At 49.3% G+C, this 13,926-nt stretch overlaps 1 protein-coding gene across 1 annotated transcript; it reads right to left on the reverse strand.

Moving 5' to 3' along the window:
* Positions 1 to 1,480: 1,480 nt before the first annotated feature.
* On the reverse strand, positions 1,481 to 4,560 carry LOC119291164 (peroxygenase-like). Its single transcript, XM_037569876.1, has 7 exons — positions 4,422 to 4,560; positions 4,099 to 4,241; positions 3,280 to 3,429; positions 2,948 to 3,033; positions 2,303 to 2,397; positions 2,083 to 2,208; positions 1,481 to 1,875 (listed from the first exon to the last, which is right to left on the reverse strand). Exons 1-7 carry the CDS (start codon positions 4,505 to 4,507, stop codon positions 1,737 to 1,739), a joined length of 825 nt encoding a protein of 274 aa, XP_037425773.1. The 5' UTR covers positions 4,508 to 4,560; the 3' UTR covers positions 1,481 to 1,736.
* Positions 4,561 to 13,926: the final 9,366 nt, after the last annotated feature.

Genomic DNA, 13,926 nt, shown 5'->3' on the forward strand with positions numbered 1-13,926 from the left:
CCTGACCTGCATCCTTGGCCCTTCCTATAAGAATTGCCAACATATCAGCCACTATGCTGAAGAGAACAGGAGACATCGGATCCCCTTGCCTCAGTCCTTTGTGTGTTTGGAAATAGTGACCTATGTCATCATTCACTTTAATTCCAACACTCCCTTTTTGGGTGAAGGAGTCTACCTAGTGTCTCCAGGCCTGATCAAAACCTTTCATGCGCAAAGCCTGCTGAAGGAATGGCCATTTGACCTTGTCGTATGCCTTCTCAAAGTCCACTTTGAAAACTACTCCATCTAGTTTTTTTGAGTGGATTTCATGGAGTGTTTCATGCAGAACGATAACCCCTTGCAGGATGTTTCTGTCTGGCATGAAAGCAGTTTGGGACGGCTGCACAACAGAATGCGCAATCTGCGTAAGTATATTAGTTCCGACCTTGGTGAAAATTTTGAAACTTACATTAAGAGGACAGATGGGCCTGAACTGCTCAATACGAACAGCCTCTGTCTTCTTGGGGGATTAAAGTAATCGTTCCAAAATTAAGTTGAAACAACTGAAGCTGTCCAGAGAAAAGATCATGGAACATCGGGAGTAAGTCCCCTTTGATGATATGCCAACATTTTTTATAAAACTCCGCCGGGAAGCCATCCGGCCCGGGAGCCTTATTGTTCTTCATTTGTGAAATAGCCTCAAACACCTCTTTCTCCGTAAAAGGGGCAGTCAAGACTCCATTCTCGTCCGACGCAAGTTGAGGTACATCCTCAGATCTGGTCTCATCTAAGGACACATAGTTATCTTCCGGCGGCCCAAACAGCTGCTTATAGTAATTCGTAATATAGACTTTCAGATTCTCTTGACCTACAATCGTCCCCTCTTCCTGCTCAAGCTGAAATATCCTCTTCTTGCGGTGCTTGCCATTGGCAATCATATAAAATAACTGAGTGTTGTCATCCCCTTGGACGATCTTGCGAACCTTAGCTCGCAATGCCCACTTCAATTCCTCCTCCCGAAGGAGATCTTTCAGCCTTAATTCCGCCTCTACCTTAGCTTCCGGCTCTCTGGTATCTAAAATAGTGGATTCGGCTTTTAAGTCTAGGGACTGAATAAGTAAAAGGAGTCTTTCCTTCTCAGCCTTATAAATCCCATGCGTATGTTTAGCCCATCCACGCAGGAAACTTCGCAGATGCCTAATCTTATTCTACCATCTCTCGATAGGAGACCTTCCTCCTGAATCTTTCGCCCATTCTCTAGCAACCATCTCAAAGAACCCTTCTCTATCAAACCACGAGAGCTCAAAAGAAAAGATATTCTTATTCTCCACATGATATTCTTGTTCCTAGGATATTTTAGTGTATCAAATTTGAGTACAACCCAAGAAATCACATCTCTCAAACTTGAACCGGAAATGATTAAGTTTCTTACAATAGTGATGGCCCCAGTTTAAGAAAGTCTTCGCACGATTCCTCAGAAAAAAATGTCTTCACACGACAATAGAAAGAGACACGCCTATATTATGCGAGGTAATGATGATTCACGAGTGCACATTACAAGTTCCACTGTACACCTTCTGTGCGCTACCAATAAAAATACAAATTCCAGTTCAAAATAACAATGCAAATGAAAATGTTTAGGCCGCCGCAGACGGGCCAAACACTTCTTATTTGACGTACACAACTCAAACTACAATGCAGGGGGGCTTTTCAAATTTCAAGTGCAGATATTTTAGAGACGAGGCTCACTGCCACATTCAGGTAGATTTCTTGCTTTCCTGCAGACGCTCGAACAGGCTGCCATCGAAGGCGCCCCGCACGATTTCTCGCTGCAAAAAGCCTTCGTTATCCTTTGCCACCTTGTGCAGCAACTTCCATTCGAGGTTGGCCGCGGCCCTGCGTGAAGAAGATAAAGTATTCAGAAATTATTTTCTGAAGGACAGCTAGGCTTGAAATGAACAGAACTTGCAGGAATGAAAAATCTGGTCCTGTGTTTGTGTACTGAGCCACTGACTAGGCATGCCTGTCTTTTTAGAAAAGTTTGGATATATACGAAAATAAATGAAGAACAACTTGCCAATGCCACTTCGTCGCCGCACTTACCAGCCCAGGAAATCATACATATTGCGGTTGTATTTAAGCATGGCGTTAATCTCATCTTCTGACAAAGCATTTGGCCGAGTTTTGCCAAACTTGCTGAATATAGCATCGAATTTCGCTGGTTCAAACCTACACACAGAGGAAGAAAAACTAGTTACAAAATTCATTTCCGGAAGTGATCTTCCTACAGAGGGACATGCATAGGTGCGTTTTGCAAACATACCTCCCTTCTGTGTCATACGTCTCAGAATCGCTCCCGTGCTTGCCCCTGTGGATGTTCTTTATATGGATCGACAGCAGAGGGGAAGGCATCCATCCCTGCGTCCAAAGAAACAGAGGATAAATTCGTGTGTATCTTTAGGCCAACTCCACCGCACGACCCTAAATTTTACCCCATTTTGTTCGAATTTTGTCCGTATGGGGTAGAAATAGGGAGAACAAACGCCGGACAGAGGTCGGACAAACTCGCTGCACCCACCATATTTTGTCCGGATTTTGTCCGTGGTGGGTGCACGTGGTGGGCCAGGTACAGAAAAGAAGAGAATGACAGGTGGGGGCGAGGGCGGACACGGACGAGGAGGACATGAAGACGTCCGCTTTCTGTCCGCTTTGACCCCAAACCCAAACCGAGAGCAACTTTGGTCTGGAAATGAGGCACCGGACGAAACGTCCGTATGCTCCCATGTGTTGGGTCGTTCGGTTTGTCGGTTTTATCCTAAACGGACACAAACAGACGATTTGGGGTAGAAATGGGTCACGCGGTGGAGTTGGCCTTAGAGAAAGTGAGATATTCTTGTCACTTGCAAAAGAGAGTGACGTGATATTCAGGTCAAAAATACTAGTACAAATGATAACACGACTTTTTTACCGGTTGAGTAGGATAAGTGAGGACGAGGTGGAGGAGTATGGATGTTCCGAAGGCTGAAGGCGACCCAAGCCCGATTGCTCGCAGGCCTGAAATAGCACACAAAAGAAGGTCTTATTGCAGCTGCAGAAGTAACCTTGATTGGAGAAGAAAATATGTCCACTTTAAAGGCAAATCAAATCTCTTTTGGGAATGGCGAATCTAATCTCGTTTGGTGGATCGGGATTAAACAAAGTGTGATTCTGACGGCCTGTCCAAAACGAGAGCCACGAGACTGATACAAAATTGGCAATGATAGCGAGATGCGCGCTCTCGTCAGAGCTACGTATACGTACTCTGGAAGGTCTCCCATGGGTAGATGACCCCGTCGCCGTTGCGGTCGAAGAAGGCGGCGTGCTGCTGGAGCACGCTCATGCCCTTGGTGTCCCTCCCCTTGCTGCCCTCCGGGTGGCTCGGGTCAACCGCCGCCATTGCTCTGGCCAGATCTGCATATGTATATGTACAAATAGGAGTTCAGCTCAGAGACAGCAGCAAGAATTTATTATATAAAGCAAACGTAGATAGCACTTGTTTCTGCTGGCTAAACCATTGAAGATGGGACTGAGAGTACACAAAATTAATACAACATGGTCCTGGCGACGAAACGCTTCATCAGAGAACGGAAAGTATTCAATGCATTCGGGTCGCTAACAGAGACGATATTCCCTCATCAAACACGGTCGATGCGGCCGAGTTTATTGCTAGAATGTTAGAATATAATACGGTTCTTGGATCAGAGAGGCGACGACGGTACGGCTTGCTTGACTAGTCTAAGCTTTCATGGCAGCCAATAGAGTGACAGTATCAGAGTGCAGAGGCGACGATCATGGAGGACGACAGTCTATGCTCTTTTTTTTCCCGGAAAGACAGTCTATGTTGTTAACACCTGCAGGAAATTTATCCCTTCCTCCGTATCTAATGAAAATCCCACGCAGCGACCGGAGAAGCGGGAAGCGCCGTCGCGCGAAGCCGCCCGCTAACGGGCAACGGCCAGCCGCTCTGACGGTCCCCTCGCTCAGTCGCTAGCCAAGCCGGCAAGAAAGAACGGGAGAGAAATATTGGATCTCGGATTCGGAACAGCGGCTGCCCAAGGTGAAGAAGGGATAGATACGTACATGGCTTGGCGAGCTGCTCCTGCAGGTCGCGGTTGAGCTTGCGCTCGCTGGTGACGGCCGCCTGGGGCGCCTCGGTCGCCAGCGACGGATCGGACGACGACGACGACATGGCGGTTACTCGCGACGAGCCGAGCTTGCAGGATCTGCAGATCGAACAAGCGAATGAATCTGTGAACTGTGGGTTACTGTGAGTCCGTGAGTGAACCCCGGCCCAGAAGAAGAGAGCTTCAGAGCAGTGCTGCTGAGAGAGAGAGAGGGAATCCAACACTGCTGGCTCAGCAGCACAAGGCGCACTCGCAAAAGAATTCGACGACTATGATTACCTTGAGAGAAAGCCGATGTGACGGGAGCGCAGAGCCGGGGGCCTCGCGAGAGTTGGTGGTGGTACGAGCAGTGCTACGGTCGACATGGGAAGAAGGCCCGCGCTCTCTTTATAATTGCTCGTGCGGAACGTTCGTAACGACGAGGCTGGCGCGGAGACGGGGGTTTGTAGAAACACTGCGCACGATCGAGGTATGGTACTGTACTGTGGACGTCTGAGAGACGAGGCGTGTGGTGGTTACACGTGTACTGCTGCATCTGCATTTCAATTTTGTCTAGAAACTCGTAGCAGCGGGGTGCGTGTGTAAACGTGGCTTTCTGTTGGATGGATCATGGATGCAAGGCGTCTGCGAATGCCATTAGCCAATGTTAAAGGTGTTCTCGGCTAAAAGAAAGAAGGTTAAAGGTGTTCCGGGAACGCACCGAACCGTGCCAAAATGGAGTTAACGTGCCAAAATCGATCGTGTTCCAGCTGCATGCTAGCTCAAGTTTGGTCTCGAACAGACTTGCTTTTTACCTCGACTTGCCACGTTATCACGGACGACCCAAGTACCCAGCCACCCAGGTCGAAGAGTAGATCACCGACCCGTACACCGTAATGCCGGATGGACGTGCACGCACCATTTATCTCTCCTTTTTACTTATAGTTACATTATGATCGCAGAGGACAACCGTGCCATTCGGGAAATCCGGGGCGATCCGCTCTCGTGCAGCGTAGATGATGGGAACATTTAGCAGATCCGAGCACGTACTGCTACAGTAGTGTTAGACTGTATTTACATGTGTATATTGTAACATTGTATACCACCTCATTATATATATATGTGATAGGCCACCCCTAAAGGGTTGTGCCGGTTCCCCCCAAAGCCTATTGTCTTACATGGTATCACGCTAGGTTACGTCCGCTTCCGCCTAAAAACCCTAAACCGCCGCCGCCGCCGCCGCCGCCGCCGCCGCCGCCGTCGCCCGACTGCTATGACGTCCGCCGCTGCGTCCGGCTCCACCGCCACCGGTTTTCTGCCGGCCTCCCTCGCGGCACTTCTCTCGAGGCCGCTGGATGCCGCCTCCCTTCAGGCGCCGATTGGGACACGGAGCGTCGGCTCCCTCTTCGCGCTCCCGCCGGCTGCTACTTCGCCCGGGCAGGTGCTTGTGGCCCACACCACCGCCGCCCCGTCAACCGCGGCTGTCGCGCCCTCGGCAACTGCGCCGCTGGTGGCGGAGGACGTCGCGCTGGCAGGCTTCGCGGCGTCAACCGCGGCCATCGCGCCCTCTGTCACCGCGCCGGCTGCCCCTCCGACTGTCTTCACGGTGTTCTCACCTCAGCCAGTCTCCTCGATGGGATCGCAGCCGCCGCCGCCGTTTCACTTCGGCCATCTCATCACCATCAAGTTGTCGTCGGACAATTACATCTTCTGGCGCGCGCAGGTTCTTCCGCTTCTTGGGAGTCACTACCTGCTTGGCTATGTCGACGGCTCTCTCCCTTGCCCTCCTGCGCTGGTTGACAGCGTGCATGGTCCGGTCTATAATCCGGCTCACCGTGTCTGGACAGGGCAGGATCAGGCGAACCTCTCCTCCATCCAGGGGTCGCTCTCTTCGGCCGTTGCTGGGCTTGTTGTCTTCGCCAAGACGTCCCATGAGGCATGGACTATTCTTGAGCGCTCGTTTGCGGCACAGTCTCAGGCTCGTGTATCTGGGCTCCGTCGCCAACTTGGGGAGTGTCAGAAGCTTGACTCCACCGCCACTGAGTTCTACAACAAAGTCAAGAGTCTCGCCGACACGCTGGCCTCCATTGGACAGCCCCTCACCGACTCCGAGTTCAACTCGTTTATCGTCAATGGTCTTGATGAGGAGTATGACGCCCTAGTCGAGATCATCAATGAGAGGGGCAACTCCACGCCCATGCCAGCACACGAGGTCTTTTCACGCCTCCTGCTTACTGAGCAACGAGTCGAGACGCGCCGATCCAGGGGCAACGGCGCCCTCTCGGCAAACGCCGCCATCAAGGGTGGTCGCTCCTCTGCTTCATCCAGGGCTCCTTCGGGGCAGTCACCACCACCCGCCTCGGCCCCTCCTCCTACTGCGACGCTACCAGGGGCTGGCGGTCCACGTGTGTGCCAGCTTTGTGGTCGCGATGGGCACTGGGCCTCGAAGTGTCACAAGCGCTTCCAGCAGGGTTTTCTTGGTCTTGGCAATGACGGGAAGGATACACGCAACTTTGCTCGTCAGGTCGCCATGGCTGATCGTCCGCCGCCGCAGAAGCCACAGGGACACACTCAGTCCTACTCCATTGATCCCCACTGGTACATGGACTCTGGGGCGACAGAGCACCTGACTAGTGAGATGGGGAAGCTTCACACTCGTGAACCCTACCATGGCTCCGACAAGATCCACACCGCCAATGGAGCAGGTATGCACATCTCTCATATTGGTCAAGCATCACTTCTCACTAGACATGCCAATAGGAGTCTTCAACTTCGCAATGTTCTTCGAGTTCCATCTGTGACACGTAATCTTCTTTCAGTTCCTAAACTCACTCGTGATAATAATGTGCTTTGTGAATTTCATCCTTTTGATCTTTTTATTAAGGATCGGGGCACGAGGGACATTCTTCTTAGTGGGCGGCTCTGCCAAGGTCTCTATCGTCTGGAGCATCCTGGCATCGCTCGCGTCTTCAGTGGAGTTCGGGTATCTCCGTCACAGTGGCATGCTCGTCTTGGTCACCCGGCCACACCTATTGTTCGGCATGTTTTGCGTCGTCATGAGCTTCCTAGTGTGTCTAGTAATAAAGATGTAGCAGTGTGTGATGCTTGTCAGCAGGGGAAGAGTCATCAACTTCCTTTTTTGGAGTCCAGTCGTGAGGTGAAACATCCTTTAGGACTTGTGTTTTCAGATGTATGGGGTCCTGCTCAGACTTCTGTTAGTGGTCATAATTATTATATCAGTTTTGTTGATGCTTACAGCCGCTTTACCTGGCTTTATCTTATCAAACGTAAATCTGATGTGTTTGACATTTTTGTTCAGTTCCAAAAACATGTTGAACGCCTTCTCAAGCACAAAATTGTTCATGTTCAGTCGGACTGGGGTGGCGAGTATCGCAACCTCAACTCCTTCTTTCAGTCGCTTGGGATCACTCACCGTTTAGCATGTCCACATACACATCAGCAGAATGGTTCAGTAGAACGTAAGCATCGTCACATTGTTGAAGCTGGTCTGACTCTTTTGGCCCATGCATCTGTTCCGTTTTGTTTTTGGAGTGATGCTTTCACCACTGCATGTTTTCTCATCAATCGTACTCCCACTCGTGTTTTGAATATGAAGACTCCCATTGAAGTTCTCCTTAATGAACAACCGGACTACACCTTTCTCAAGGTGTTTGGGTGTGCTTGCTGGCCCCATCTCCGTCCATATAACAAGCGTAAGCTCGAGTTTCGTTCCAAGAAGTGTGTTTTTCTTGGTTATAGCTCTCTTCATAAAGGATACAAATGTCTTCATGTTCCCACTAATCGTGTCTACATCTCTCGGGATGTTGTGTTTGATGAGCATGTTTTTCCCTTTGCCAACCTCCCTGTGTCCACTACCGAGCCACCTGTCATACATTCATCCTCTGTTGCTTCTGACCAATTTGATGATGTTGCATATTCTCCTCTATTGTTGCCTAACCATGGTGCAGGCACTGGTCGTGGGGCTCGTTTGGAGATTCTGGAAGTGCCATCTTCCTCTTCGTCGCCATCGCCTTCATCCTCGGCACCTTCTGTTGTGCATGAGGAGCACATGGCGCCCTTGCATGGCCTCGGTTTCCGTGCTCATGCACGGCCGATCGACGTCCTGGCCCGGTCGCCTCTGGCTTCTGGGCTGCCTTCGCCATCGTCGCGCCCTGCAACCCCGCCGACTGGGCCGGCCTCCTCAGTCCCCGTCTCGCCCAGGGCGTCGGGGCAGTCATCACCAGGCCTGGCCTCGCCCGCCCCTGCCTCGCCCAGGGTGTCTGGGCCCTTCTCACCAGGGCCGGCCTCGCCTGCTCTCGCCTCGCCAAGGCCGTCTGGGCCGGTGTCACCGGAGCTGGCCTCGCCCACCCTCGGTTCGCCCATGGCCTCTGAGCCCCTGTCGTCGGGCCAGTCTTTGCCATGCAGCCCGGAGTCGTCTGTCCCGAGCTCGCCTGAGGTGATTCCTGCATCTCCGGCGACCGTCACGTCTCCGTCACCTTCGCCTCCGCCGGCTCCTGCTGCTGCTCTACGTCCACATACGCGCAGTCGAAGTGGCATTTTTCAGCCTAAGCAACGTCACGATGGCACAGTTGCTTGGTTAGCGGCGTGCATGTCTGCTGCTCTCGCAGATCCATCCTCTGAGCCATGCACGTATCTGTTGGGGAACGTTGCAGAAAATTAAAATTTTTCCTACGGTTTCACCAAGATCCATCTATGAGTTCATCTAAGCAACGAGTCTAGGGAGAGAGTTTGCACCTACATACCACTTGTAGATCGCGTGCGGAAGCTTGCAAGGTGATGATGTAGTCGTACTCGACGTGATCCAAATCACCGATGACCAGCGCCGAACGGACGGCACCTCCGCGTTCAACACACGTACGGGACGGGAGACGTCTCCTCCTTCTTGATCCAGCAAGGGGGAAGGAGAGGTTGATGAAGATCCAGCAGCACGACGGCGTGGTGGTGGATGCAGGGCGTCACAGCAGCAGGGCTTCGCCGAGACTACGAGGGAGAGACGTAACGGGGGGAGGTGGAGGCGCCAGGGGCTGGTGTATGAAGTCCCTCCTCTCCCCCACTATATATAGGGGTGCCAGGGGGGGCGCCGGCCCTAGTAGATGAGATCTACTAGGGGGGGCGGCGGCCTAGGGGAGGTTTCCCTCCCCCCCAAGGCACCTAGGGGTGCCTTCCACCACTAGGACTCCTCCTAGGGGGAAACCCTAGGCGCATGGGCCTATAGGGGCTGGTGCCCTTGGCCCATGATGGCCAAGGCACACCCCCTACAGCCCATGTGGCCCCCCGGGACAGGTGGCCCCACCCGGTGGACCCCCGGGACCCTTCCGGTGGTCCCGGTACAATACCGATAACCCCGAAACTTGTCCCGATGCCCGAAATAGCACTTCCTATATATAATTCTTTACCTCCGGACCATTCCGGAACTCCTCGTGACGTCCGGGATCTCATCCGGGACTCCGAACAACATTCGGGTTTCTGCATATCCATATCTTCATAACCCTAGCGTCATCGAACCTTAAGTGTGTAGACCCTACGGGTTCGGGAGACATGCAGACATGACCGAGACGCTCTCAGTCAATAACCATCAGCGGGATCTGGATACCCATGATGGCTCCCACATGCTCCTCGATGTTGTCATCGGATGAACCACGATGTCGAGGATTCGATCAAACCCGTTATGCAATTCCCTTTGTCAATCGGTACGTTACTTGCCCGAGACTCGATCGTCGGTATCCCAATACCTTGTTCAGTCTCGTTACCGGCAAGTCACTTTACTCGTACCGTAATGCATGATCCCGTGTCCAACACCTTGGTCACATTGAGCTCAATATGATGATGCATTACCGAGTGGGCCCAGAGATACCTCTCCGTCATACGGAGTGACAAATCCCAGTCTCGATCCGTGTCAACCCAACAGCTACTTTCGGAGATACCTGTAATGCACCTTTATAGTCACCCAGTTACGTTGTGACGTTTGATACACCCAAGGCACCCTTACGGTATCCGGGAGTTACACGATCTCATGGTCGAAGGAAGAGATACTTGTCACTTGCAAAGCTCTAGCAAAACGAACTACACGATCTTTTATGCTATGCTTAGGATTGGGTCTTGTCCATCACATCATTCTCCTAATGATGTGATCCCGTTATCAACGACATCCAATGTCCATAGTCAGGAAACCATGACTATCTGTTGATCACAACGAGCTGGTCAACTAGAGGCTTACCAGGGACATAGTGTGGTCTAAGTATTCACACGTGTATTACGATTTCCGGATAATACAGTTATAGCATGAATAAAAGACAATTATCATGAACAATGAAATATAATAATACTTTTATTATTGCCTCTAGGGCATATTTCCAACAGTCTCCCACTTGCACTAGAGTCACCAATCTAGTTACATTGTGATGAATCGAACACCCATAGAGTTCTGGTGTTGATCATGTTTTGCACGCGAGAGAGGTTTAGTCAGCGGATCTGCGACATTCAGATCCGTGTGCACTTTGCAAATCTCTATGTCTCCATCTTGAACATTTTCACGGATGGAGTTGAAACGACGCTTGATGTGCCTGGTCTTCTTGTGAAACCTGGGCTCCTTTGCGAGGGCAATAGCTCCAGTGTTGTCACAGAAGAGTTTGATCGGCCCCGACGCATTAGGTATGACTCCTAGGTCGGTGATGAACTCCTTCACCCAAATCGCTTCATGTGCTGCCTCCGAGGCTGCCATGTACTCCGCTTCACACGTAGATCCCGCCACGACACTCTGCTTGCAGCTGCACTCTGATTACTGCTCCACCATTCAACATATACACGTATCCGGTTTGTGACTTAGAGTCATCCAGATCTGAGTCGAAGCTAGCGTCGACGTAACCCTTTACGACGAGCTCTTCGTCTCCTCCATAAACGAGAAACATGTCCTTTGTCCTTTTCAGGTACTTCAGGATATTCTTGACCGCTGTCCAGTGTTCCTTGCCGGGATTACTTTGGTATCTTGCTACCAAACTTACGGCAAGGTTTACATCGGGTCTGGTACACAGCATGGCATACATAATAGATCCTATGGCTGAAGCATAGGGGATGACACTCATATCTTCTTTATCTTTTGCCGTGGTCGGTGACTGAGCTGAGCTCAGTCTCATACCTTGTAACATAGGCAAGAACCCCTTCTTGGACTGATCCATTCTGAATCTCTTCAAAATCTTATCAAGGTATGTGCTTTGTGAAAGACCTATGAGGCGTCTCGATCTATCTCTATAGATCTTGATGCCTAATATATAAGCAGCTTCTCCAAGGTCCTTCATTGAAAAACACTTATTCAAGTAGGCCTTAATGCTGTCCAGAAATTCTATATTATTTCCCATCAGGAGTATGTCATCTACATATAATATGAGAAATGCTACAGAGCTCCCACTCACTTTCTTGTAAACGCAGGCTTCTCCATAAGTCTGCATAAAACCAAACGCTTTGATCATCTCATCAAAGCGAATGTTCCAACTCCGAGATGCTTGCACCAGTCCATAAATGGATCGCTGGAGCTTGCATACTTTGTTAGCGTTCCGAGGATCGACAAAACCTTCCGGCTGCATCATATACAGTTCTTCCTTAAGATGCCCGTTAAGGAATGCTGTTTTGACGTCCATCTGCCATATCTCATAATCATAGTATGCGGCAATTGCTAACATGATTCGGACGGACTTTAGCTTCGCTACGGGAGAGAATGTCTCGTCGTAGTCAATCCCTTGAACCTGTCGATAACCCTTAGCGACAAGTCGAGCTTTATAGATGGTAACATTACCATCCGCGTCCGTCTTCTTCTTAAAGATCCATTTGTTTTCTATCGCTCGCCGATCATCGGGCAAGTCTGTCAAAGTCCATACTTTGTTTTCATACATGGGGATTCATATCAAGTAACCTAGATTGTACCCCTCGGTATTTTCCTTTCATATTAGAACCGTTATCATATCCTTGACCCCTTATATCTTGAATATTTAGGCCAAAAGACTCAACAGAATCAAGTAGTACTTTGAAAATCCCTAAGCCAGAAGTGTCATCCACTTTCAAGAACCCCAGAAAGTACTCCTTAATTTTTATTTTGCCATCAGAGAGCTTAACACATCGAATTAAAAAGGTCATTTGTTCTTGATGACTAACATCAGGGGTACAATCTAGGATAACAGAGAAATACTTGGCCTCTTTAACAACCTTTATGATAGAACATGTGATGTCAGAAGCCAAAAGAGATATCAGCTCATTTTGTATTTTATGACTGAGATAGTGATAATGGATTTCCTTGTTCTCAACACGTCTAAGGTGATCTTGCATTACCATATCAAATTCTGCAATCGTCTCAATGCAAGCTAAGAAATTACCATTATCATCCTTGTAAAGCTGCTCACTACTTCTACGAAAAGCCAAGTTGCGTTTACCAAGATATTTCACAACTGCTATTATTCTTAACAGAACTTGCCTGACACGTTCTTTCTCCTTTGTTATTTGATGTTGCAAATCCTTATCAATAGTTTCCTGTTTTCTCAGTCTAACTCTCAATTCATTCCACTTGTTCATGTTATTAATATGCTCAATGCTATTTTCATGTTCTTTGAGCTTCTCACTAATATGCCTCCAATGTCCTAGTCCATCATGTCCTAAGGAACTCTGACTCCTGTTGGTGCTAGACTTGAAGATCTTACAACAGAAACAAAAAACTTTATTGACATTTTTTGATAAACTAGCCATTTCCTATCATGTTCCTCTCCATTGCTTAATTTTCTATGATAATGAGCATACAAAAAATGTCTTCCTGTTTCATCTACATGGTATTCCATTTTTTCCTCTCTGATAGGACCTTTCTCAACTAAGATATCTCTTGCTTTATTATCAAGATTATCCCAGTTTTTTGGATCATAAATATTGGCAGTATAAACTGGTTGTTCATCAACACTAGCAGATTGGGCATGTGCATCCGACGAATTACTTACATTCTCGGAGCCACTTACATTGTCATCGCCGATGTTGGAGTTGATATTTTCTTCTTGCTGATTAGAGTCCGAGTTTTCATTAGTTTGTTGCTCTTCCACAATGGCAACAATCGCCAACGCATCAGCTGGGTCCGGCGGAGTAATATAGGCACCAATATCACTTGGCATGAAAAAATTGCGAATACCTCCGCGCTGTGACTTTATAAGTTTATTCTCCTTCTCCTTTTTTCCTTTTGTGGCTACCCGATGGATAGTTCCTCTTGCTGGGCGCCATGAGAACAAACACAATGCTAAAAAAATAATATTGAATCAATTGTTGAACGGTGCTAGCTGTAAACCAAAGTCCAAAGAATTTTTTGTATGAATAATATACCTCAATACCTAATGTCCAGAATCCTGACGATCAAACTTCAGTAGTCTGTACGTGTCTAGAGTCTGCAGATTGCCGAGAGGAGAGCAATTGAGCAAAGACCAAAGGAGGGTGAAGCAGGCCCTGGGGTGAAGATGGAGGCCCCAGAACTGAAAAAACGACCAACATAATCAAATTAGAAAGGAAATTACCAGGGACGGCGAGGTCGGAGTGCGTCTGTGCATGCACGACGTCGGCGACCAGCAGGTAGGGGCGTAGGGCTGGGACCTGGGAACTCTTCGTGATGGAAGAAAGGCGTCGAACATAACAGGAAGGGAATCGCGTCCAGGCGCTGATTGCTCTCTAATTCGCTATCTTTCTTTTTTTTCCAGAGGATCTCTCACTGTTTCCTGGGAACGATCTCGCGATCGCTGGCCGCTGGGATCGGGCATCGCTGTTGCCA

Source organism: Triticum dicoccoides, chromosome 4B, assembly GCF_002162155.2.
Source record: "Triticum dicoccoides isolate Atlit2015 ecotype Zavitan chromosome 4B, WEW_v2.0, whole genome shotgun sequence".
NCBI classification, from domain to species: Eukaryota; Viridiplantae; Streptophyta; class Magnoliopsida; order Poales; family Poaceae; genus Triticum; species Triticum dicoccoides.